This window comes from Salvia hispanica, chromosome 1 (genome assembly GCF_023119035.1).
Source record: "Salvia hispanica cultivar TCC Black 2014 chromosome 1, UniMelb_Shisp_WGS_1.0, whole genome shotgun sequence".
Classification (NCBI taxonomy): Eukaryota; Viridiplantae; Streptophyta; class Magnoliopsida; order Lamiales; family Lamiaceae; genus Salvia; species Salvia hispanica.
The window spans coordinates 2,289,140-2,316,441 of NC_062965.1; the positions used below are offsets into that span (position 1 = coordinate 2,289,140).

The following is a 27,302-nucleotide window of genomic DNA, read 5'->3' on the forward strand; positions in this document are numbered from 1 at the left end:
ATTCAAGAAAATGCTTCTTTTTCAATTCAAGTTATCTTGAGCAAATAGAAATTGTCTAAGATATTTTCTATTTCACCACTCAAACACTAAATCCAAGAAGAAAATATTTATGTTGTCTCAATTTTTTTTATTTTTTTTATTTCAGTTAATTAATAGTACTCCTTTTCAAGCATTTCTATTGTTAATTAGCCATATACTCCGATAATACTACTCCCTTCGACTCATTTGATTTCTAAGCTGTAACAGTAAAACTTCTGCTCCAGCTTATGGACTATGGAGTATTTGATTTCTTTTAATTTAATTTGGTGGGGGTGGGTTAAGAAATGGGCCTTTTTACTTGACTTAAAATACTTTTGATTTCCCTATTTTGAAAAAATGTCAGCAATTGTTCCATTATTTCAATTCCGAACTAGGTTAATGCAATTACGAAAAATCAAATTTTAACATTTATAATTATTATTTTTTCAAATTTTAAATTTCATAAATTCGTAATTCTATTTGTCCTAATTTAAACAGATATGATAATTGTCTTTATTTTTTTTTAATTATAGGTTTAAGTGATTTGTTTTAAAAGTTTTAATGTATTGATTGTGTTATTTCACTTTTAGGTTAATGGAAAAAAATCTTAAAAAACTTGAATTTCTACTAGTTCTTTTAATGTTGAATAAGAATCACAATAAGTGGAAAATCATGTGATATTTGATAACAATCCGACGACATTGAATTTGAAGAAAGAGAAATTAAGGCCGATCATGAATTACTAAAGTCTATTAATAGTTTTGATGTGAACATTTGAGATCGTATTTGTAAAAAATATGCATTACGAAATAATTTTGAATCATTTTAAGAATATGGATTCTCATAGAAAGACAACTACCTCGCACAATATAAGATATTGATATTTATATTCTATATATTTTTGTTAAAATATAATTATTTAAATATTATATTTATTGTCTTGTTCAATTCGACCCCACGGTTATGAATTTCTGGATCCGCCATTGCCCACTATGCCCACCCTCCTCATCACGATTATACCTGTTGTGACAGAATAGAGCAATTGTGTAAGCGAGGTAAATAGAAACGTAAAGAATACACATATTTACGTGGTTCACCAACGTTGCATTGGCTACGTCCACGGGCGGAAACAGAGAACGGATATTATTAAGAGTGTTTTCAGATTACAGAGTTATGCTCCTTACTTCTATATAAATAGGCGCACAAATGACGGGCTAGGCCCAATACAAAATTAATGCCTAAAACAGAAACATGGCATAGCGTCGGGCCGAGGGCAAACTATTCAGGGCATACATAAGAAAAATATGAATGATGCCCAAGTCATGGATCTTTCACAATAGAACTTCCGACAAAAATTTGTAGCATTAAGTAACAATTACAATTTGAGAACTATTTATAGAAGGAAAAACCCTTAACAAGTAGTATAACCCTAATCTAACTAGAATTCCAACAAATTCTCTCTCTCTCTCATTCTAACAACCTCCTCATACTCCATAATCTATTAATTACTCCATTATGCCCCCTTAGTATTGGATTAGTATTGGATCATATTCTTTTTTAGATTCTCATTGAGTCATTTATTCTTTTAGCAAAATATGGTTTAATGAAATCTTCACGTCCATCCCAAAATATTTCTGGCAATGTAAGAGGTAGTTACAAAATCTGGGTCAACTTCTAATGGGAGGTCAAAAAATAAAGATAAGTGGTCCCGATAAATAATGTGGTGCATGAGAGTCTTCCATCTTCATTAATCCACCACTACGAAGACCAAGCTTTTGGTCGTTATGGTATTGGACTTTAGTCTAAATATTAGAATTTAACTCAAAACAATTACTATCTGAATACCTCAAAATCGAGACAACAGAAATATAAAGAGATGCTCTTAGTGACTCGTGGGACATGACTATACTTATGAGGTGGAATATATACAACCATAACTTCCAGGGACGACTTGTGTTGACTCGGCAAAGACTTGATGCTCTTTTGATTGCACTAAGACTCTGCGGTACAACCAAAATCCACGAGAAGCAGAAATCGAAACTCATGGATTATTATAATTCTCCTGAGCAATATTCGCTTGATTCAACAATGCCATGGATAGGCATGTACATTGCAGCAGCTTCTGCCGTCTGCACACTTGCAATGGCGGCCGATGCTATCAGTGGCTTCCGAAGCAACAAGTATTGGCTCCCGTGTAAGTATTTCTCTCTCAACGCTTTCTCGCTTACAGTATTAGCCGTAGCCATGAAACTGCCCATAGATCTAACAAACGTGGACGTCACCTACGACGATAGAAACGCGAGGATTGGCAGCGTTGTTTTGATGTCGACTGCTATGAGTAATTTCATGACATCTTTGGGTTCCATGGAGAACAATGAGATTGTACTAAACCTGGCAGCTTTAGGCATTCTTGTCATCACTATTGCTGCAAATGTAATCATTCATCTTGCTCAGATGCGGACTGATGTATATTCAGTGTTGCTGCCCGAAATGGCTATTTCTGTTTTCATCGGGTTATCCTTCCTTTCAATATTATGTTGTGTGTCTCTGGTGGCTCCGGGAGCCAAAAGATATATAGGATTGAAGTATGATCAAATGCGCGAATTAGTCTCAAGTAGACAAGTGGAGTGGGGAAGGTCTAGTGTTGATGAAGTCGAAAATATGGTGAAAGCGTATTGGGTGATGGCTCAAACTAGCAGATCCCAATTCGTTCTCGCAAGGTCTGCCATTTCTTGTATTTCGGGACTCTTTTGTGTTTGCATAGCTCTATTGTTGGTAGAAGCTCGGGTTTTAGATGGACTTGTGTACTTCTCTAGGGATGCTGACTATATGGGTGAGGAAAGTGAATCAAACTATGGCTGGTCTGTCCGCTGGATTTTAAACACTCAGTCAATTGGAGTGGCAATTGGAACTATCGCTCCTCTGTTCAGATGGTTTGTTGCTTCATGGCTAAAGATTTCTGAGACGGAGCGAAGGAGCTTCAGAGATGAACTCAAGGTTGAGAAGTACTGGACTTGGAGGCTAGTGGAGTGGAGAGACAGATCACTTCCTTTTCAACTTCAAAACCGCTTTTGCAAGAAGCTTCTTCGTGATGCAGTAAGATCCTTTCTGAATTTCTGCATTCGAGTTCAGATTCTGTTTGTTTCAGCTGGAAAATCGGTTTTATTCCTCTCTGCTAGGCTTGGTAGTGCAGTTTTCTTGTATTTCTCCAAAAACAGAAGTTCTGTTTTAGTAGAAGAAACCGAATCAAGGGAAGGAGCACACGCGGATTTCAGGCAATATGTTCTTCTGCTTGAAGGTGAGCCACAGTTGCCTAATAAAATCCTCAACAACATCTGCAACGAGGCGGATAGGTTGATACAAGTAGGCGAAAAAAGGCAGCCCGTGAATCTGATCCAACTCTTCAAAAAATCTTCAAACTTCTCTGGGGTGGGACGATTTGACAGCAGCCAAGTTCCAAGCTTGCATTCTCAAGAACCTCCAAATTGTTGGTCTTTGCCCGTGGTGACTTTGACCGCCGTTTCACTTGCTCTTACCGGGATTGCTTATGAGAAGGCTAACCAGTTATTGGTTTGTATGAGTGAGGGCTTTCCCATTGTGAAGCTCATCGAGGAAGCTCTAGATGGAACCGGAGAGTTAGAGAACATCATAAAAACAGCTTATGTAGTTTGGGATGAAGTTTAAATCAACATGAAATGGGATGGAGAGGATTTGAAGAGCATGAGAGTGAGAGGCACAGCGTGCAAGGAAACACTCCAAAGCCTTTCTAACAGGGCAGGAAAAACCGTGACGGATTTTTTGGCTCAGACGAATGATATTATAATGCAAAACCCTTTGAATTGGCCTCCTAGAGTCATTGCTGCTAATTCAATGTACAGGATTTCTGAGACGATCTTGCTAAGAGTAGGAGATGGCGAGCACCAAGATGATGACGAGCTATTTGATAGTATATCGAGCACCATCTCAGATATACTAGCAGCATGCCTCACCAATCTAGTGCAGGTCATCAGGTTAAAGTGTCACAGAAACGACATCAGAGAAAGGGAGGAAAGTGTTAGGAGAGCGGTGATTCTTCTTGGTGAGAGCAAAGAGATTCTTGAAATTCTGCAGCTGCGTGTGCTTCCGAGTTTGGACGTGGAGAAAGCTGCTAAGATTGACGAGTGGAGGGCATCCATGGCGATGGATATAGTATAGTAGGAGTAGTAACTTTCATGTTGTTTATCTACTTTTAGTTATATGGTGTAATATTTCTTGTCTAGGGTGGCTATAACCTTTATATGTGTAATGTCTTATTTTGTTTTGGAGTGTTTTGCATTTCAGTTGCAAAAATAAAATAGAAGTATGTTCTTAACTTTTTATATGCTATTGCTTCTTAAAAATAAAAAAATATGGTTATGTGTCACGTGTATAATGCCACAAAGAGATGGATGTTCATTTGATAAGTCGGATAAAAACTATAAGTGTATTCAAGATGAAAACTAATCATATACTCCCTCCGTTCCATAGTAATAGAGACGTTTCTTTTCGGCACGGAGATTAAAAAAAATTGTGTTAGGTGAATTAAGTAAAGAGAGAATAAATTGGAAAATGAAAAAGATACAGAGATGAAGAGAGAAAAAAGTAAGAGAGAGTAAAATATGTATAGAAAAATGTGTTGACTTTTATTAAAAAGAGAAATGACTCTATTACTATGGAACGTACCAAAATGGCAAAATGACTCTATTACTATGGAACAGAGGGAGTATGAGAAGACTAATTTAAAGATGAATTTAATCTAGAAAGGAAATCAAGTTCTACATAAATTCGGGCACAACAACTAACAAACTAATGAAGAGATAAACTAAAACTCCTAACCAGACCAACTCTCATATGCATGCAGACGTGCAAACTCAAGCTGGGGCTTTGAACTTTAACAAATCGACCCAGCAACTATAACGCTATTGGGCACGGATGTTATTGGGTATTTTACGGTAATACTTTCCTCTGTCCCATAAAAATATGTGCACTTTCCATTTTCGTCCGTTCCACAAAAACATGTGCATTCCATTTTTAGAAAGTTATAGTATCAATATAGGATTTCTCAGACGATCTTGCTAGGAATGGGAGATGGCGAGAACCAAGATGACGACGAGCTATTTGAGAGTATCCATCACCAACTCAGGTCTACTAGCAGCATGCCTAACCAATCTAGTGCAGGTCATCATGTTGAAGTGTCACACAAACGACATCTGAGAAAGAGAAGAAAGTGTAAGGCGAGCAATTATTCTTCTTGGTGAAAGTAAGAAGATTCTTGATATTCTGCAGTGGCATGCATGTGAGCTTCCGAGTTTGGATGTGGAGGTAAACAGAAACGTAAAGAAGACACAGATTTACGTGGTTCACCAACGTTGCATTGGCTATGTCCACGGGCGGAAACGGAGAACAGATATTATTCAGAGTGTTTTCAGATTACAAAGTTATGCGCACAAACGATGGGCTAGGCCCAATACAAAATTAAAGCCTAAAACAAAAACATGTCATAGCGTCAGGTTCAAGGCATACTGACAATACGCATGGTCGGCATGCTCATCCTCCTCATCACGACCACAAGCATGGTCAACATGCTCATCCTCCAAGTCATTATGATCACAGTCATGCTCCTCCTCCTCAACATGTCATTATTGATGAAAATTCGAAAGCATAGCATAGTTGAAACACTAACAATAAGGACACTTTATACAAATTGAGATCAATTACTAGCATTTAAATATTTTTAAATCTAACCATAATTTAGAATGCAAAAGAAAGCGTCTAAAAGTTGAGGGCAAATTATCTTAATCTTTTGCTTTTTAGGACACTTCTATTTGTGTCAAATAATTTTAGGTGGAACACCAACAATAAGGACACTTTATGTGTTGGACTCAGTTGGTTATATAATTAGACACGTAAATTAACGTCCATAATAGCAATTAAAAATATCCTTAGCCGTTCTTTTTGTTGTAGTGGTATTTCTTTAATAACTAGGCATTAGAAAAATGTAATGTAGATGTGGATAAATATAAAAAAAAATTAAAGATGTGTTCATAGCACGGGTGTTACACTAGTTATCATAATAAGCAAAGTAATAAATTCGTTTTCTTCAATAATGATACATTTTTAAAAATATTCCGGTGGAGGAGCATGGCGGCGATGTTGAGGCGGAGGAGCATGATGGTGGTGTTGGAGAGGAGAAGCATGGCGGCGATGCTGAGTCGAAGGAGCATGAATTTGGTAGTGTTGGGGAGGAGGAGCGTGGTGGCGATGCTGAGGCGGAAGAGCATGATGGTGGTGTTGGGGAGGAGGAGCGTGGTGGCGATGGTTTCTTGGTGAGCCATGGCTTCGAGGAGAGGGAGCGTGACGACCTCGGCGGTGGCGGTGGTCGTGCTTGAGCAACTCTATATTCGATAACATCTCTTCATCATCATTATTTCCGTATGTAATAGAATCCAATACATCTTCATCTAAATCACGAGCTAGAGATGGGGTCATCACGAGAATCAAAACTCCAATGAGCATTAAGAAAGAGAATGTATGAGACATTTTGTTCAATGATTGTATTTTCGATGTGAAAAATTGAAGAAAACTTATGATATTTTATACTGGAGGTGAGGAGTAATGTTAAGTTTGTTGGTCAATGATATTAAATACGGAAAATTTACGATTAATGCAATTTTCTCATTTTATTTATTATTTTCAAATATAAGGTAAATGTAGATAATAAAATTTTGTTCTTTCCATTTATAATTACAGGTAAACAATTCTGTGAATAAGTAAATCCCCGGATATTTTAAATTCTGTGAATATTAACGCACGGTTTATTTGACTTGAGTCCAAACTTCACAACTATTGAAAATTTCCACTATTGAATTAACTTAAAAAAATTTCACAACTATTGAATTAGTTTCGACTTTTTGAAAAAATAGTTACTTCAATTATTTTTTTTATAGATAGCTAATGAAAAACCTTCTGACAGTGTACATCTTGCTTAAGCAAGTACGAAATCAAATTTTGGGAAGGTTGAAATATGCCTCAGCATAAATAGTTTTTCTTTCAATTAAAACTATCTCTTTGATTCGAAACACTTAAATAATTATTAATTTTTTAAAATAAATAAATTTGACCCCCATATTATATACTATATTGCGAAAGTGGATGTCTTGAAGAACAACTTTTACAATAACTACATCATTAAGAATGCTAAATTGCGTTTGTAAATATATTATCAACACTTTAAATTAAAACGTCTTTATTATTTGTGTTCCAACTAAAATTAGAGAATGCATATAGAAGTATCCTTTAAAAAATAAAAGATTAAAATAATTTATCATCAACTTAAGAACGATTTTTTTACTTCCTAACTTATAATTATTTTTCAATATTTTTAACGCAAATAATTGCATCGCCATTTTTCATATCTTTAAAAGATCAATCTTTTATAATGGATGTCCTCAAATTCCAAAGTGAAGTAACAAGAAATTTCCACATTGGTATAGAAAGTTTTGATTTTAAATATTTTAAAAACAAGATTTCACATTAATTACTTGCTACTTAGAAAAACTATTTTCTCTTGATTAATTAATTGACAAATATAGGAGTTTAACAAAAGCGGAATACATTTAACTATTAAATATAGTATTGATAATTACGTTAAGAATTTTAAGGCATAATTAATAAAACATAAATGAGAAGATAAAAGCGGTTAAAGCATAAAAAAAAAGAATAATTGGTTGAATAAAGTGATTAATATCCACATGGATAAATTCGTCGTTTTCATCTTCCTTTATTTGATTGATTCTCATTGCTATTGATTATTGATCATATAGCTCTTAGATGTCTTATTTAGACGAGAGATATTGAAGAAAGTTTAAAACATTTTATTATAAAAGAAATTTGATGTTATATTTAGATTTGTGGGTTAATATTGTTGTATCTCATATGTAAAAATCCATATCTATCATCATCACCATCACCATTTTCTAATTTAGACATTTTTAAAAAGAAAATGGAATTGAACAATGTGTCTGAAAGTTTTCCTTATAAACTCTTGCAACTTCTTTCCCACCGTGAATAGAAAATGCAAGTCAAAATAGTGCACTTGTATAACCTTTTACTTTTATTACATTGACTAAATAAAAGTGGAAGCTAAAAAAAATATCTTTTAAAGGATACAAGTATTGAGATGTAATTAATAGTGTTTAATTTTTTTTAAAATTAATCATAATTTAGCACACAAAAGAAAGTGTCTATATGTGACTGTGTGAGGGCAAATTATCTTGACCTTTTGTTTTTTTAGGACGCTTTTATTTGTGTCTTATAATTTTAATTGAGTTACCAACAATAAAGACACTTTATAAAGCGTTGATTGTATAATTAGACACATAAATTAACATCCTTAATAACATTAGAAAATGTCCCTAGACGTTCTCTTTGTTGTAGTGGTATTTCTTTAATAAACATGCATTAGAAAAATGTAATGTAGATGTGGATGGATATAAAAATAAATTAAAGATACGTTCATAGCACGGGTGTTACAGTACTTATCATAATAAGTAAAGTACTAAATTTATTTTCTTCAATAACGATACATTTTTAATAATATTTCGGTGGAGGAGCATGGCGGCGATGCTGAGGCGGAGGAGCATGATGGTGGCGTTGGGGAGGAGGAGCGTGGTGGTGATGGTGAGGCGGAGGAGCATGATGGTGGTGTTGGGGAGGTGGAGCGTGGTGGTGATGCTGAGGCGAAGGAGCATGATGGTGGTGTTGGGGAGGTGGAGCGTGGTGGCGATGGATTCTTGGTGGTGAGCCATGGCTTCGAGGAGAAGGAGCGTGACGACCTCGGCGGTGGCGGTAGTCGAAGCGGTGGTCGTGCTTGAGCAACTCTATATTCGATAACATCTCTTCATCTTCATTATTTTCATATGTATTAGAATCCAATGCATCTTCGTCAAAATCACGAGCTAGAGATGGAGTCATCACAAGAATCAAAACTCCAATGAGCATCAAGAAAGAGAATGTACGAGACATTTTGTTCAATGATTGTATTTTCGATGTGAAAAATTGAAGATAGCTTATGATATTTTATACTGGAGGTGAGGGGTAATGTTAAATTTGTTGGTCAATAATATTAAATACAGAAAATTTACCATTAATGTAATTTTCTCTATTTATCTATTTTCAAATTTAAGATTGATAATAAGGAAAATGTAGATAATAAGATTTTGTTTTCCATTTATAATAAAGTAATTCCTCGGATATTTAAATTATGTGAATATTAATGCACCGTTTATTTGACTTAGTCTAAACTTCTCACTATAGTTAATAAATTTTGAAATTTGCGTATAAAAATCTTCACAATTATTGAATTAGTTTCGAGTTTTCAAAAGGACATATAATTATTTTCTGTTTTTTCATAGATAGCTTATCATTAACCATTTGATGGTGTGCATCTTGCATAAGCAATTAAAAAGTCAAATTTTGGAAGGTTGAAATATGCGCAGCATTAATTAGTTTTTTCTTTCAATTAAAATAATCTCTTTGAACTGAAAAGTTTAAATGTTACTTAATTTTTTAAAATAAATAAATGAATTTAACCCCAGATAATATACAAATCATTAATTTTTTTTATTAATCTTCTTTATAAAATGTAGGAGAAAATCAAAATACAATACAAAACCTTCACTACAAAAAAAATAGCAAAATATTTTTAATGCATTTAAAAACGAAAATTTACATTTATAACTATACCATCAACATTTTTAAAAAGTATATAAGGGATATAATGGAAGTGTTCTAGAAAATAAAAAAAATGAAGATAATTTTTATTATCAGCTTAAAAATATTTTCTTTTATATCCTAAATTATAATTATTTTATAAAATTTTCCAAACACAAATAATTGTATCTCCATTATGATCCTAAATGAATACTAGCGCTTGTCCTCAAATTACAAAGTGAGGTAACAAGAAATTTCCAACTCATTCATTTGGGCCTCGGACAATTTTCATTTCAGACTAATTGGGTGTAAAATTTCAAAACTTTAACTCTTTTTATGAAATTTATTAAACCAATCCGTTTTAGTATATTAAATATTAAATTAATGATTTAGCTCAAAATCATTACTTTAATTTTAAAATTAAAGGCATGAGACTTGTTCATTCCTAACTAAATGGTTACGATATCAATTTCTGCCTTTGGATATGGAACAGCTCTAAATTTTTGTGTCAACTGTCTCATCCATTGATATATTTACAAATTAGTATGGAAAATAGTTACTGAATCTGCCAGTGGATACCTTTAGTAGTTAGGCTCCTTTGCAGCCTAAGTGTCCTATTTCCTTCTTAATCTCAGCCCTTGGATCCTTGAATTGGATGGTTGTGATCAATGCATTATTAGTCTATAATGTTGCATTACTAGCTGTTGTGCATTATTAGAATGAAAATGTGCATTATTAGTCTATAATGTTGCATTATTAGCCGCTGTGCATTATTAGAATGAAAATGTGCATTATTAAATGACACGTGGCATTAATCTAACCGTCAGATGACAAAATCGTGGGGCTAGGATTAAGAAGAAAAAAGGACAAAAGATATGAAAAGGATTTGAATACATCCCTATATATATAATATATATATATTGCTGTATAAGCGTTGTCACATTGTCATTTTAAGAGGGGTTGTCATTTTAACACAAACCTATATATATATATATATAGGGTATATAGGGGTATATTCAGATGAAAACCATAATGTATATTAAAACATCAAACCATGTAAATAATGTACATTATACACACTAATAATGTATATTTTATTCATGTATAATGTACTGTTCTAAATATTGTACACACTCATAATGTACATTTACATTATATGAATTCTGTACATTATGCTGACAGTACATTATACATGAATAAAATGTACATTATTAGTGTGTATAATGTACATTATTTTACATGGTTTGATGTTTTAATATACATTATGGTTTTAATCTGAATACACAGGGATATATATATATATAGAGGGAGATGATCAAAATAAGAATGCATTTAAATCCAGAAATGCAGCCCAAATCTTGACCCTAGGATTAGATGATCTAATGGTCAATAATTAACCAAAAATACGGAAGGTCATAATTAAGTAGTTTTAGGTCATATTATAAGATTTGGGTTTATGTCATGTTAAGATCATTTTAGGTCATGCTTTGTTAGCATGACCTAAAAATAAACTAACTATGACCTAAAAATGCCCTACGTATGACTTTGTTCTGCGTTTCTGTATTTAAATCTGGTCTTCATAGATCAAAACCATATATATATATATATATATATATATATATATATATATATATATATATAGGGGAGCACTAGGGTGCCCCCTTATTTAGAGTCACAACGTACATCCAATCTGGTGCTGCCATGTGGCACAAAACATGCAATATTTTAAACACAAAAATGCAATCTAGTTGTATATGCATTTTCGCAGATTGCATTTTAGTTGTATGTAAATTGCATTTTATAGTGTTGAGTTTTGCATTTTCACATAAATTGCATTTTTTATTGTTAAGTTTTGCATTTTCACATATAAAAATGCAATTCGTCTATATATAAAATGCAAATTAAACAGTCAATATCAAAAATGCAAAACTCAATGATAAAAAATGCAATCTGCATATAACAAAAATGCAATCCGCCGAAATTCATTTATAGCTTCTACAAATGCGTATTGCATTTTTCTGTATACAATATTGCATTTTTCGTGCCATGTGGCAGCACGTGGTTGGATGTACGTTGTAACTTTAAAATTAGTTGTTATACTAGTACACCCCTATATATATATATATATATATATATATATATATATATATATATATATATATATATATATATATATATATATATGGTTTTGATCTATGAAGACCAGATTTAAATACAGAAATGCAGAACACGGTCATACGTAAGACATTTTTAGGTCATAGTTAGTTTATTTTTAGGTCATGCTAACAAAGCATGACCTAAAATGATCTTAACATGACATAAATCCAAATCTTATAATATGACCTAAAACTACTTAATTATGACCTTCCGTGTTTTGGGTTAATTATTGACCATTAGATCATCTAATCCTAGGGCCAAGATTTGGGCTGCATTTCTGGATTTAAACACATACTTGTTTTGATCATCTCCATATATATATATATATATATATATATATATATAGGGATGTACTAATATGCTAACTAATTTTAAAGTGCTAACGTACATCCAATCACGTGCTGCCACGTGGCACGAAAAATGCAATATTATATACAGAAAAATGCAATATGAATTTCGACAGATTGCATTTTTGTTATATGAAGATTGCATTTTTTATTGTTGAGTTTTGCATTTTCGATATTGACTGTTTAATTTGCATTTTATATCTATACGGATTGCATTTATATATGTGAAAATGCAAAACTTAACAAAATAAAATGCAATTATGTGAAAATGCAAAACTTAACAATAAAAAATGCAATTTTCCTATAACTAAAATGCAATCTGCGGAAATGCATGAACAACTTCACAAATGTGTATTGCATTTTTATATATACAATATTGCATTTTTCGTGCCACATGGCAGCACGTGGTTGGATGTACGTTAGCATTCTAATTAAGGATGCGCCCTATTGCTCCCCTATATATATATATATATATTGCATTGAGATTTGATCACATGACAAGATTGTTTAGTACTTGGTGTGAGGGTGATAACCACTAAATTGGAGCATCTTTAGCTTTAATCATACTAAAAATTATATAGATACCATAATATCAATATTGTGGTTCACATATTTTTTTATTTACTTTTTTATTGCAAACTCATTGTTTTTAGTTTCTTTCTTAGCTAAATGGAGTTATATTATTATACCAGTCTTTGAAATGATTCAACAAAAATAAACTTTTACTAGTATCTAAAATAAATTTCATATCCCATTACATTTTTTTCATAAACTTTTCTTCGTAAAATCATAATTTCTTAAAAACCCATGTCAAGTCAAATTGAGTCATTTAATCATGGACGAACGACGTATCTTCAAATTTTTGCTAGAAGAATTTAGATATTGAAACCCAAATATATTATGAAAAGAATATCTTCAACAAAAGTTGTATTGCGATTTGCAAAAGTTGGTTCTTGAAATGGTAGAAACACCAAAACCAAAAAGAAAATAAAAAGCTCTCCTTGCGGAAGAAACTTCTTTTTCATCTTCAAAGGGCCTGCAGAGTCCGAATATGCATCAAGATCGTCTGGTCCTTTTCACACTCGGTAAAGTAGCAACGAGCCTTTCACTTGCGTACCAGCAAAAGCCTAATGAGGGTGCAGCAGCCATCGTAATGTGCCTAAAGTCTGTGGCATTGGCGTCTCAAATTACCTTTCTCTCAGCATCGTAGAATTGAGGCCACTGCATATGCACAGGGCGTATACCAATGGGGCATGTCATCATTGAACTCCAGACGTACCAATCGTATTTTTTCTGATTTTACCTCAAGGGAGTGAAAGGCACGAGCGTATACCAATAGGCGATCTCTTTAGGTTAAGGATGGCACGAGAGGTGCTAAGTTTGGGTCATCTTTATACTTCAACCAGGTTGCATCGAACTGTGGTCTTTTCGACCTATGAATCAACAGAAGGATAAAGATGCAGAATATAAATCCATGTAGGAGGAAAATATGACAAGAAACCGATTTTTTTTTTAACACTATAAACAGCATGACACTCACGTCTGGATCAGCTTTAGAATCTGAAGAGTTAGTGATCGAATATCTTCACGAGCTACTTTCAATGCTGCATCCTTATATAGAGTTACAAGTTCGTCAATCAACCTGAGAGACAATAATAAACATTACTAAGTTGAAACTCATTAAGAAATCAGAGCGCCATAAAGGTCGGCTTGAAGATCTAAAAAACATAAACTTTCTGGAAAATGGAAAGTAAATAGCTGCATAGAAACTTCCAGATCTTGATGCTCAGGTAGTTTTCATATTGCTGCTACGAGGAACAGCTCAAAAGAATACCTTTCTATGTGTGGAGAATTCCTTATCCATGTAAGTCTCACGACAGCCGTCAAACGTTCAAGAACCTGAAGTAAGGAAGGTGTATATGAGGAACAATGATAGTTTTAGAGCAACGAGTTAAAAGCATAACCAAATGAGTTATAAATGGTTCACGTTAAGGGTCTTAAGAAGTGCATAAAAAAGTAATGGTTCTCACAATACATAAAATCATTAAATGATAGTCTTACCAATAAAACAGTTTCGTCATCATCAGCATGCATCCATTTGAAGAAAAGGGGGAAAAGGCGTCTAAAATGGGCTAGCAGTACGAGTCCAAGAGTGTCGAGCAAAGGCTCGCTGTGTGTTAGCCACACAACACGCCGCTGCTTATTTCTTGGTTGCCTTTCTAAATGGTTTAACATCTCACTCAGCAGCTTCTCACACCTAGATAAAATAACAAAGTCAATGAACAAGAAATCGGCAGAACTATGCCTATAGGTCTGCTACCTTTTAAAAGTACAAGGTTACGCTTTACGAGAAAATAAAAATCCATAAATTAAATCTTGCATCTCAATTGAAAGGAGGATAAGGTGACTTTCGGTAAAGGCATACTTTTTTGTTTACTTTTTTTCTATTTGTCTTCTAACGAATAGTCCGAATAATTCTCTAAACAGATAGTACGAGGGGGGCATAAGCAGACGATTAAATCAATACCATGAACTACGAGGATTATTCTTCTGAAGTAACGCGATGAGAAGCACTGACATCTCCACCACATACTGCCATATCTCATCATCAGAAGCAATGTTTTGACAGCAAGCATCGAGAACTACATCCGCATATCCACCAATCTCTGCAGCATTTACTGTTTTCGCAAGATGTATAAAGCTTATCATGCCTTGGCCCTGAAGAGCAAAACCCAAAGGCTCAGTTTAAGGAGGTAATGAAATATTTCAGAAATATCAAGTATGGAAGTATAATGACGCCAGAAAGGATAAAAGAACTACACAGAGATCCACAACCAAGCTTGATTAAAGTACAAAACCATTTCAAGAAACTAAACTAAAGGTTAAAAGAGTGAAAAAATACAATCACTTCTGCTACTCCTTTTTAACTTCACTCATTTTAGTCTTAGCTCCAAAATTGAGATAATTTATATATCAAATATTATATAGCTACCCCGAAAGTTCGATTAGCTATCCACAAAATTCCCGAGGAGGAACCACAAGTACTTGGCAAGCATAAAAGGCAACAAGACAGCAGGTTAAAGACTTACAATGTATGAAGAAACAATATAAGAAAAGTAAGAAGTAAACATCCACTACATTACTTACTTTCACTTCTGGAGACCAGTGATCAAGCGCCGTCAACAAACACGGGATCATCAACAAGCAAAGCTTCCCTATATATGGAGCATCCACCTATAACAATTAACAAGCACAGATCATCAAAAATTTCATTTTTTAAAATCCAATTTCACAATAACAAAGAATAGCAACAAATTCAACACACACAGTGACCTGTTCAACAATCCATCTCAGCTGATAGGCCGCCAAAACAGCGGAGGCCACTGGAGCCCGAGCACTTGCAGCTGAAACTCGATCATTCTCGTCTTTCGCATCAATTGCACTCTCCTTAATTCTATCCTTCAGCAATGGAAAGATCTCCGGTATGAGCTCGATCAAGAGCTTCTTTCCATTATCTGCCGCACCACGCAAATCCAACTCCAGTTCAGCTACGCCTTTCGTCGAACACTTGGCGTGCGCGTCATCGTCGTCACCATCACCGTAGTAAGCACTCGAGAATTCTTCGAAAGCGGAAGCGGCGTGAATTGAGAGTGAGCTGGGGATCCACGAGAGGTGTTGGGAGGTGGAATTGGAAGCGGAAGCCAACGCCGCGCAGAACAAGGCGAAGTCTTTGATTTTGCTTGGGAGAGCGGCGTCGGAGATTGCTGCGTCTGGCAAGAGAGAGATGAGCTCCGATTTAACGGAGAAAGTGGCGTAGGTTTCTGGCGGAGCGTAATGGGTTTGGAGGAGTGATTCTTTCAGAGGTTCTGATAATCTGCGGAATTAGGGAAATTAGAAGAAGTTTCGCACCGAACCCCCAAGAATACAGAGAGGGAAGTTACCTGATGAGATCTTGAAGAAGGGAAGAAGATGAATTCGCCATTGAAGACTGGTCTGCACTTCGCACCTTTCTTGTTCGATGAAATGTTTAATAACATGAATTAATTACGTCATAGTATAATTTGATACCCCAATTTCATCATATTGTTTGCGTATTAATATTCGATTTTGCTTATATCGTTTTAGTATTTTAATAAAAAAAATTAACTCTAAAATAATTGCAAAGAAATATTCAATATTTCAATTTTTGATTAAAATGTCCATACAAAATACTTTTGGATGTAAATATATTCTAAATTTTGTAGGATGAAATATATAATACTCCCTCCGTTCTGCTTTAGGAGTTCCGGTTGAGTCGGGCACATGTTTTAAGAAAAGAGTGTTTGAGTGTGTAATAAATAAATATTGTAGTGGATGTCCGGACCCACTTTTAAATAAATGTTATAATGGATGTTGGGACCCACTTTTAAAACTTTTGTATTAGTTGTAGTGGATGTTGGGATCCACTTTTAACCCTTTATAAGCATTTTTTATTAATTTATCTCAACCGAGACTCCTAAAGAGAGATGCCCAAAATTGATTAATTGGGACTCCTAAAGTTGAATGGAGGGAGTAATTTTTTATGAAAATATCTTCAAAAGAAGTATTTCATCCGTTCCTTGTTAATAGAGGTATTTTTTTTAATAGAAAATTAAGAACAGTGTTAAATGAATAATAAATTATACTCCTATTTACAATAAATTAATAAGTAAACATTTTTCTTACCTGGAGATAGAGAATTCAATTAAGATTCCTAACTATTTAATTCTCCTACTTTCATAAAAAGAGAAGTACTACTCCACTATGAATATACTACTCGTATAAGACTGATCAATAGAGATTTTTAATTAGGCGTAGTGGCTTATGAGTGGATCCAAATAATAGAAGAAAGAATGTCTTCCAAACATTAAATAACTTCTAATAATGATATTCCTTAGTAAGGCTAGTAAGATTTTATTCTCTTTAATCAACCTCTTTTTAGGCCACCAACAAGTAAAACAAGTAGTTGGGCCCCACACCAACTCATAGGATCCATAGACATACATCCACAAATTTACCTATAGGCTATAGTCAATTTTTTTTCTTTCTCTTTTCTTAAAAAAAAATATAGTATTAGTAAGCATTTTACCATCTGAGTTACATTTCATCGTTCTATCTCTTTTTCATCTGATCTCTTCCATTATTAGTTGGAGTTGACACCACACCGTAGTTCCTATTGACGAAATCACATACAATATCACTAATCTAACTTCTTCAATTATCATGGATCATCTCATCTCTTTCACAAATTTTGATAGTATAATTATCTCTTATCCATTTCTCGTATTCATTATTCATATTTATAAGTCATATAAGCGAAAAAATACGGGTGGCAATGGCTTTCAAGCCCATTACCTCGAACTTCGTAGCACCCCATCCCATCCATCCTTTAGCCTCTCCGAATTCATTTTCGTTTTAAATGAACTGCTATTTATATACTCTTTCCGTTCTAAAGTGAGCGATATGTATTTCTTATCGAGATATTAAAGCAAAATGAATACTTATTCTTTAAGCAAAACTTACTCTTTCTTCTTTTCCGTATATTCACTATTATCTTTCAATTATCTCACCTGACACCTTTCTTAATTTTCGTGCAAAAAATAGTCACACTATGCGTCATTTAAGTCAATACCAATATTAGCGTTTCGCCAAACTTTTCCCCCACGTGCGAGCTACCCCGCTCATCCCATAGCTTAATGGCCCTAATCCAACGCGCAGTTCGGTTCGCTTTGGTTCCGCGCCAACGCGACGCACCAAGATCACCGAGGTGCGGATGCCCTTGACCCTAAAAAAACAGGACAAAATAGAACTTGTTGACAAGGTTGAGGAATATCTTCATTACAAGAGTCAAACTGCGCAGATATTTACCATCTCTTTCTCTCTCTCTCTCTATATCCACAATCATCATTATTCTTCATCATCTCGTGCTCTCTCCCTTGTCGAGAACGCATAACTAAAGTGAGATTCGAGGTGGGGAGTCCCATCCACCAATTTTGCACCTTTACGGCTTTTCTTCAAGCACCTCGATTGCTTTTTTTCCCTCTTCCTTCGAGGTAATGTAATTTTGACCAGATGGGTTTTTAACATTCACTCAAAGACTCCATTTTGATGTGAATCCTTCGCTTTAAGCTGTAGATCGGCTGTTACAGTGGAAATCACTGCTTGATTTTGGAGTTTTTTTGCAGTGACTGTTACAGATCTATTGATTTTTGGGTGGTTGAAAGAGGTATAGAAGAAGAATGTCTTTCACTGGGACGCAGCAGAAATGCAAGGCCTGTGAGAAGACTGTTTATCCAGTGGAATTGTTGTCTGCTGATGGAGTTAGCTATCACAAATCTTGCTTCAAATGTTCCCATTGCAAAGGAACCCTCAAGGTTGCTTCTCTCTCTCTCATTGTTGTGTGTTTTCTGAGATCAAATCAAGGTGGTTTATTTCTTTTGTGTTGCAATTATTTGTTGTATGCTGCTTTGGTTTTGGAAGAATTTATTCAAGATCCATCATTTTTCTATGTTTAGACTTTTAATTCTTGATGTTTCATGATTTGCCTTTTGTCAAGTTTGTATTTTGATGATCTGTTAACAAATGATGTGATTACAGCCATATTTATATGTGATTTTGGGATATGGGAGTTTCATTGTGATTTCTTACTTTTGTTGTTTTCTGTTTGGGTCTCATTATACCTAATTGTTGCATATAATTTGGTTGTTTCGAAGCGAGAATTCACTCGTTAATACGAATGCATCTATGAATTGTGCCTAACCATGATAAAGGTATTAGTTATATGATGTTTGGATGAAGATTCATGGTAAAAGTCTCTCTGAAAAGATGTTAAACTTCTTATCGATCGATTATGCAATGGATAATTGCAAGTGCGTGTGATACAGGAGCCATATTGTTCGATTGGTCGCCTTTCATCTTTACAAATAATGATTTCTATATCATTTGGGTTATCGGTGTATATAGCATAACATACTTTCGATGTTTGTGAGTTAACATGTCAAGATATTAGTGATCAGTTAGGGAGAAGCTCGAATTGTTGAATGAGTACATTTGGGCATTTGAAGTGTGAAAGTTGCACCAATTGCTTTCTAGTGAAGATAATAATATGTTGATCCTTTCGTTCTCCTAAGGGTCATGTATACTGATTCGTGAATTTCCCACCGTTTTTTCACAGCTGAGCAGTTATTCGTCGATGGAGGGTGTTCTCTATTGCAAGCCTCACTATGAGCAACTTTTCAAGGAGACTGGCAGTTTCACCAAGAACTTTCAGTCACGTAAGGCTGCAACTCCTCTCTATCTTTTAACGATTTTTCGTTTTCATTTGTTTAATCAGTGCCGTTGCAATTTCTACAGCTGCAAAGTCAGCTGAGAAGTTAACCCCGGAGATGGTAAATTTCCAAAATTTAGGCCTATATCATTTGTACCATGCTCTTAAGAAACGGCCTGACTCTTTTTCCGTTTTTCTGCAAAATTCCAGACAAGATCGCCTAGCAAGGCTGCTGGCATGTTCTCTGGGACACAAGAGAAATGTGCAACGTGCGGTAAAACAGCTTACCCACTTGAAAAGGTATGGATACCGATTAAACATCAGATAGAGTGACATCTGAGGCAACCCCGAAGCTGTAATTTTAGTTGCAAAGCTCTGATGTGGCTAAATCTTTTACTCATAGTGCACATTTCAGCCCCTGCGATATTCACGTAGCATTTGGCATTCACTGTGTGTGCTTACGACCTAAATTTTGCTCAATAAGCATCTATATACAGATTAGGCTTTATGTAGAAGATGGATACAGTTTTTGACAGAAAGATGTTTGCTTTTTCTCGCATGTTATTAGTTCGAACACTGGCAAGGGACTATAATACAATGCATCTCATTTCATCATTTCTTACAGGTGACTGTTGAAAGCCTGAGTTACCACAAGTCCTGTTTCAAGTGTTCTCACGGAGGATGCTCTCTAACTCCGTCAAACTATGCTGCCCTAGACGGCGTCCTATACTGCAAGCCCCATTTTTCGCAGCTCTTCAAAGAAAAGGGGAGCTACAACCATGTGCTCAAGTCTGCATCAATGAAACGCCCGACTGCAGTTGTTCCCGACTCTTCAACATGAGGTGCCTTCAGTATTTTTACTATATCGGCATGAGCTTGCCTTTGTGGGTGTGTTTTTCGACATATTTCTGTTTGATTTCGATTCCTGCAACTCTGAGGTAACTTTCACTACAGCTGATTGTAATGCATTCATTGCTGGTGACAATTTGGGGGAAGTTGTGTTTCCCCTCTCTGTTTTTAATGACATTTAAATTCACAAATCATTTGCCAAACTTGTTTCATGTTTTTTACCCTACAATACCTCATTTTATTGTGTTAAGTTTGGCCAAAAAAAATGGTCAATGTTCATGTTGACATAGATAGCTGGGAAATTGACATGGCATAATCTATAAAATCATTCGGACATTTCTATCCATATATGTAGATCTCAAACCTATGAATGGGGATATTCCCGAAACTCACATATGAAAAGAATGTGAGTTCGACAAAAAGAAAAGCAACTTGGATAACGCATCAGATCGCCCTTCGTAAGAGAGTAAGAAAGTTGAATACTCCCTTCGTCTGCCACCGAGAGGAAAAAAAGTGGTTATGCATATTAATTGTAGGGAGAAAGTTACTAAAGATAGAAATGTGTTACTTCTCCCAACTTTTGTCACAGTTTGACTGGGTACGAGTTTTAAGAAATATAATAGAAAGTGAGTTGAAAAAGTAGGACGTGGGTCTTACTTTTAAAGTATTAGTTTTATAATAAAATGTAAGTGTGAATAAGTTAGTGGAATATGAGGTCCATTACCAAAAATGGTAAAAGTTGAAATATGACGAATTTTGTTGGACAAATAGAAATGAAAAATGTGAAAAAATTTCATGGACGGAGGGAATATCAGGCAATCAAGTTTCATGCCCGTATTGGCTTATAAAGAGCTAGCGGGAGAATCAAGTTTATTGACAAGGATTATAGCAAAAGCAAAAGCAAAGCAAAAGCAAAAGAAAAGCATATCCAATTCTACTCTGGTTTCCTCATTGTACCAATAATCCGTTTCCATTCCTAAACTCTAAACCTTCTCTCTGAAACAATTATCACCAGCTGAAAGAATGGAGGGAGAAGCTGCTGCCGCCGTCCTTCAAGTACTTGTTCAAAACCTCATCGACCATTCCAAGAAAGAGTTCTCACTTGTCCGAGGCCTCAAAAAAGAAGCAGCAAAGCTGACCGATCGTTTGGGTACACTCCAGCAATTCTTGAAGGATGCAGAGATGCGTACCATTCCCGGTGGATCTGTCAAAAGGTGGCTCAAGAGGCTTGAAAATGTGGCCTTCGATGCTGACAACGTTTTGGATGAGTTCAACTATCATCTCCTCTGCAAACAAATCAAGCCCATCATGCCCAACGAACCCATCAAACCCATGAAACATAAGGTACTCTCATGCTTCTCCTCACCATGCGTTAAATATTCACGCTCCCGAAATATGGCTCTTAGGATCCAAGAAATCAATGAGAACTTGGAGGTCATTAACAAAGAGGCTGCGGATCTTGGCCTCAAAGAGATGCTTGCCACCAATGTGCCCACTTTGCCTGATGTGTCTCGTGAAACTGACTCGTTCACTCTTGATCCAATTTTTATTGGAAGAGATGAGGAGGTCTCGAAAGTAGTTGAGATTGTTATGACTAGTGTCACAACTGATGAACGTGTTTCTATTCATGCTATTGTGGGAATGGGAGGATTGGGGAAGACTACTTTGACTAGGAAAGTCTTTCATCTTTTAAAAGAAAAGAATCTGTTTGGATCATATATTTGGGTGCATGTTTCTCAAATTTTTGATCCAATGGCTCTTCTAAAGAAAATCCTCAAAGAGTTAGCTCCTCATAAAATTGAAACTGAGATGAGTAAGCAAGATACTATGAAAAAGTTGGAAGAAAGTTTGAAAGAAGAAACTTATCTTCTTATTCTTGACGATGTTTGGAATCAAGATCGTCCCGCATGGGATGGTTTTATCCAATCCTTGTTGGGCGTTAGTTCTATTAAGGGAAATGTTATTGTTGTTACCACCAGAATTAAGGAGGTTGCTTCAACTGTGAGTCCACATTGTCCACACGAGTTGAAAGAGTTATGCGAAGAAGATTGTTTGTCAATTATCAAAGAAAAAAGCTTTGGAAAAAAAGATTTTCCATTGGAATTTGAGGCTATCGGGAGAAAAATTGCGAAAAGATGTAAAGGTTTGCCGTTAGCCGCCAATGTAGTTGGTGGAGTATTGCGAAATAAAACTAAAGCAAAATGGATCTCAATCGAACAGAAATGGCTTGCACACAATGAAGGAGCTCATATCACAGATATATTGAGGTTGAGCTATGATGAATTGTCTGTACCATCACTCAAGAAGTGTTTTGCATATTGTTCTGTTTTTCCTAAAGGTCATGGATTTGGAAAGCAGGAATTGGTTGAGTATTGGATGGCGGAAGGATTTCTTGAAGTTGATGGAAATAATGACTTGGAAGTTGTGGGAGAAAACTTTTTCAATATACTTCTGGACAACTCTTTACTGCAAATTACAAGAAGATATAATGATCGGGTGGAATGTGTGATGCACGATCTTCTGCATGATCTTGCATATTCTATTTTAGGTGGTTCTCAAGATGCATCTGACATCGTCCCAGTTCGATACATGTCCCTTGAAGACAAGTCAAAGGGTGTTTTGGAAAAAAATGCAAAATATTTGCGAACATTATTGTCCATGGATAACAGTTATGGTAACATGCTCTCAGAGTTCAAATGTCTCCATGTTTTAACTTTTGGAAGCTGTCGAGTTTGGAGATATTGGAATGCCCCAATTTGAGAGGACTACCAGACGGTCTGTGCACCCTCAAATCTTTGGAGAAGTTGATTATAAGGGATTGTCCAAATTTGGAACATATGGGCGTACAACAATCAGAAGGAAGCATCACCCTCACATGTCTTAAAGAGTTGGAGATTGAGGAGTGCAATGCTTTGGTGTATCTGCCATGTGAACTGCTAGGATCCTCGCTTGAGACACTGAGGTTGGTGAATTTAAGTAGCCTAAAGAATGTAGCCGAGATAATTGACTGTCTGCCTAAATTGGCCCGTCTAACACGTTTGAAAATTCTTGGTTTTCCTCGATTTTTGGCCTTTAACTATTATAGAGGTAATCATATCCTGGAATTAGATTTTAGTGTGATGGGATCAATGGAGACTGTTGATGGCATATTGCAAGGATGCAACTTCTCCTCAATTAGGGGATTGGAATTGAAGGGGAGGGAAGGTTGGAAAAATCTGCCGGAGATTTGGAATTGAAGGCTCCAATTCCATAGCCCCAATTCCGTGGTACCAAACGGATTTATCTCATTATTTTAGCATTTTAATAAAAATGCCCCATGTAATTGCAAAAAAGTACTCATTATATTAATTTTGAGTAATTCTGTCACAATATTACATTGATTAAATAAATATGTTATGTTTTGCCTAAGCACATGGAAAATAGTGGAAGATATATATATATTTTTCCACAACTTTTTAATCTTTTCACATAATTTGCAATGTGGGTAATTTTTCTCAGTCGTTTTCCCACCTTTTTAATTCCAATTTATGATTATATTTAATATTATATTACTGTGATAATATTTTTGCATGCTTTCCACCACTGAAAACATTTGACAATAAAATGGTTTGATGAGGCAGGAGTGGTGACAGAAAAAGATGATGCAGTGTGCAGGAAGGAATGTTGGAGAATTTTCTTGGAGTGAAAAGCAATGCCAAAATTCATACAGTAAGAAAGATTGACAATTGTACTCATTTTACACATGATTATGGCATGATAATTAGAAAACGTTAAGGTATTTAAGAAGTTTGGATTGATTGTTTCCTGTAATTAGTATCCAATTCCAATTCCAATTCCAATTCCGTGTACCAAACGGAGCCTAATAGTCATTGCTAGGAATTTCTTCAATTATACCCCTTGCAGTTTAGCATTAGTATCAAAAGTAAAAACCACAAAAAGGAACAATTAAGTAACAATATTGAGAGATTGTTCTTTAGGCACAAAAAATACACAAACAAAATTGGCTAATATAGTATTCTTTCATATATCATTTGATGAAGTAAGGATGATAACAAATTGATAAACTCTGTGTATGTCTATAGTTAATTGACATTGTAAAAAAATTATAATCACAAGCTGTGTAAATGGATCGAATCTTTCCCAAAAGAATTAAGGTAAAAGTGAGCTTACTTTGAGAAGCCAAGATTGGGAAAAATTAAGACATTTGAGTCACTTATTTATACTTCTACTCCACTACTGCTGGTACGTGTCGAACCCTTTGTTGCTCTCTCGCTCTCCTCCTTGGCCCTTTGGGCAAAAATACGTCTTCCCGGGGCCAAGCTCTGTCAAATTACAATATGGATGACGTCTTTGTTGATGGCCGCGCTCTCATTTGCTGCGCTTCTTGGCTTCACTATAGAGGATAACACCAATGACGGTAAGGGAGTATCCAAGCATCCCCGTTACAGAGACGGGATTCTTGAAGATCAGTATGGAGACGACCACTGCTACTGCCCCTTTCGCATTTCCAAGCACCTGATATTCATTGAGGAAACAACAGGTCAGTTTTAGCTGGAAAATCCGCGAACAATTATTTCACATAGCCACGGTATTGTGCAATATAAGATCATGATGTATGATACGCAAACAAAAGATAATTTGATCCAAAACAAAATCAGGTACGAGCAAGCCAACGATGTTAGGTGAAATGGAAGAGATTTTAGAAAGGCTTTCCACAAGATGGAACGATATGGGGATTCCTTCATCCATTAGACACCTATGAGCTGTCGATATGTTCCACACACACTCAGAAATACACGAGGGAAAAGATTCTACCCAAAATGATTCTTAAGTAAATGTCTCAGAAAACATGAGGGAAGAGATAAACGCTGTTCGAAACCACTGAAACAGCCTCCGCAGGTAGAGATATACATGTAACTTGATCGTGCAGAAAATGAAATACACCAACTGGGTAATATGAACAAGAAATATGCATTCCAACAAATTATCACATGTGAAAATAATATCAAATTATCAATGATTCGCGAGGAAACGCTCTTTAGATTGAATGTGCTTATTTATCAGACAAATTATCTACATATAGGTAAAGATACAATCTTCATCTACACTTTCTGCCTTTTAGATGTGAAAAGCAAAAGGAAAAAAAAAAGTTTGTTACTTTTCACCAAAAGTTGAAAAATCATTAAGAATTGATAAGAGAAAAGCTATGACATATGAACAAGAAGAAAAAATACCTGAAGAGTTAGAGCACTGGTGTGTTTCGTGACCAGAAAGTTGGTCAAATTTACGAAATACGCCAGCGCAGAGTTGAACAACAGCAACCAAATAATTCTGACATCTTCTCTAGCTAATGCTAATGTGATACCAACAACGTTTTCCTCCATAAAAAGCGTAGCGGGAAGCAGCAACACAACAGCTATAGGAGCCATGTACAGCAGCAGGTTCATAGAATTCAATTTTTCCCTTCATTGAAAACAAAAAACTTTCAGAAATCCACATAAACGATACGAATCTCTTCCCTATCATTAACCGGTATACAAACACGAGGAAGCTTACCCTTCAGACGAAAGCAAAATCCCCTGAACCACTGATTTCAGTGCCCTTGCAGCTGTTGCTCCGACACACATTAGAAAACCGAACAAATGGAAACTCGGCTCACCCTAACAGCAAGAATTCGAACCGAAATCAGCTACCACTCGATTAACTAATCCGAATAATGACTATATCCTTTGAAGCTAGAACTAACACAAGATCATTCAATCCCAATTATCATTCAAATTGCAATTTAAACCCCTTCTTTTAATCGATAAACCCCACAGAATCATTTTCCATTATATGAATCCCCCAATTCACGATCCCAAAATCATCTCAACAATACAAAATCACAAACAAAAGCAGCCTAAATCAAATCAAGCAATCAACCGATCACACATACCCCACTGGCGATGACGACTCCGGTGACCACAGGAATCAGAGTCACGTAAGTCAACCACGCCTCCCTCTTGAGAGTCATCAAGTAGGCGAAGACGGCGGTGAAGAAGGGCGTGGTGGCGCCGATGGCCTGATTGAAGCTGACCGGCAAGTACTTGAGCGAAATGTTGCCGCTGACGACCGAGGTGCAGAAGATCAAGCTGAGAGCCGAGATCTTCATGAACTGAACCCTAGATCTTATCGTCTGCATCGGCACGACCTTCATCCACGCAATGGCGATGTAGCTGAGCAGCGCGCACGCCGTCATGTGGCACATGGTGAGGAAAATCGGGTACTTGAAGCCGTAATTGCTCAGCAGGTACTTGTTCAGCAGCAAAACCCCAATGTTGGACGAGTACCACGACGTCACCAGCCCGATCGTGAAGAATCGGCCCGTGGATTTCATCGTTCTGATGATTGGATTGGGAAATTGCCGAATCAATTGGGGGAATCAGCGATTGAAGTGTATAATTTAGGGATTGAATTGGGGGAGTGAGGGGTTTTTGGATTGATTGGATCAATTAGGGCTGAAAAGGGGGTGGATGGGGAGAGACGAAAATGTGGGATCCGAATCCGATCATCGGAGCAGCATTGGCTGAATTCGGAGGGATCTGGATTGACAGAGACGAGAAAGATCGGAATTTGAGAAGGAGATTGGGAGAGATGAAGAAATGGCGATTTCACAGTATGCAGAGAGTCAGTGAAGAAGAAAGTCTTTAATAACAGAGAGGAATTGTTTGGGTTAAAATTAAGATGGATCAACTAATTACTTTATTGAGGTGAAATGTAACTGTAATTACTATATAAGTATAAGTTGGTTTTATAATTAAAAAATTATGTTAGTTGATATAGAGATAAATAGTGGTGGTTTGACCTACACTATTTATTTAGTTTTTTTAATTACAAAATTTGTATCTACTACATTAGTATAGAACATTGGTAAAAAT

General features: G+C 35.7%; 5 protein-coding genes across 6 annotated transcripts; 3 read left to right on the forward strand and 2 right to left on the reverse strand.

The window, feature by feature from the left end:
- The first annotated feature begins 1,994 nt into the window (after window positions 1-1,994).
- Window positions 1,995-4,378, forward strand: LOC125202114. The gene is made up of 2 exons (XM_048100457.1): window positions 1,995-2,738; window positions 2,835-4,378. Exons 1-2 carry the CDS (start codon window positions 2,062-2,064, stop codon window positions 3,700-3,702), a joined length of 1,545 nt encoding a protein of 514 aa, XP_047956414.1. The 5' UTR covers window positions 1,995-2,061; the 3' UTR covers window positions 3,703-4,378.
- An 8,753-nt stretch (window positions 4,379-13,131) lies between these two features.
- LOC125206729 (uncharacterized protein At2g39910) lies at window positions 13,132-16,315 on the reverse strand. Its single transcript, XM_048105967.1, has 8 exons — window positions 16,193-16,315; window positions 15,585-16,125; window positions 15,399-15,485; window positions 14,779-14,969; window positions 14,313-14,508; window positions 14,086-14,150; window positions 13,792-13,893; window positions 13,132-13,684 (listed from the first exon to the last, which is right to left on the reverse strand). Exons 1-8 carry the CDS (start codon window positions 16,231-16,233, stop codon window positions 13,600-13,602), a joined length of 1,308 nt encoding a protein of 435 aa, XP_047961924.1. The 5' UTR covers window positions 16,234-16,315; the 3' UTR covers window positions 13,132-13,599.
- A 1,794-nt stretch (window positions 16,316-18,109) lies between these two features.
- On the forward strand, window positions 18,110-20,588 carry LOC125219593 (LIM domain-containing protein WLIM2b-like). Of its 2 annotated transcripts, none has more exons than XM_048121646.1 (6): window positions 18,110-18,322; window positions 18,455-18,643; window positions 19,444-19,543; window positions 19,623-19,657; window positions 19,747-19,836; window positions 20,162-20,588. In XM_048121646.1, the coding sequence occupies exons 2-6, from the start codon at window positions 18,509-18,511 to the stop codon at window positions 20,375-20,377; spliced, it is 576 nt and encodes a 191-aa protein (XP_047977603.1). In that variant the 5' UTR covers window positions 18,110-18,322; window positions 18,455-18,508; the 3' UTR covers window positions 20,378-20,588. The 2 variants fall into 2 exon arrangements, with proteins under 2 accessions (XP_047977603.1, XP_047977679.1); XM_048121722.1 differs by having other exon boundaries at window positions 18,467-18,643.
- Window positions 20,589-21,408: 820 nt separating this feature from the next.
- Window positions 21,409-23,621, forward strand: LOC125213502 (disease resistance protein RGA2-like). The gene is made up of 2 exons (XM_048114092.1): window positions 21,409-22,991; window positions 23,075-23,621. The coding sequence occupies exons 1-2, from the start codon at window positions 21,409-21,411 to the stop codon at window positions 23,619-23,621; spliced, it is 2,130 nt and encodes a 709-aa protein (XP_047970049.1).
- Window positions 23,622-24,385: 764 nt separating this feature from the next.
- LOC125204029 (probable sugar phosphate/phosphate translocator At3g11320) lies at window positions 24,386-27,070 on the reverse strand. Its single transcript, XM_048102571.1, has 4 exons — window positions 26,321-27,070; window positions 25,942-26,045; window positions 25,620-25,848; window positions 24,386-24,900 (listed from the first exon to the last, which is right to left on the reverse strand). The coding sequence occupies exons 1-4, from the start codon at window positions 26,759-26,761 to the stop codon at window positions 24,754-24,756; spliced, it is 921 nt and encodes a 306-aa protein (XP_047958528.1). The 5' UTR covers window positions 26,762-27,070; the 3' UTR covers window positions 24,386-24,753.
- Window positions 27,071-27,302: the final 232 nt, after the last annotated feature.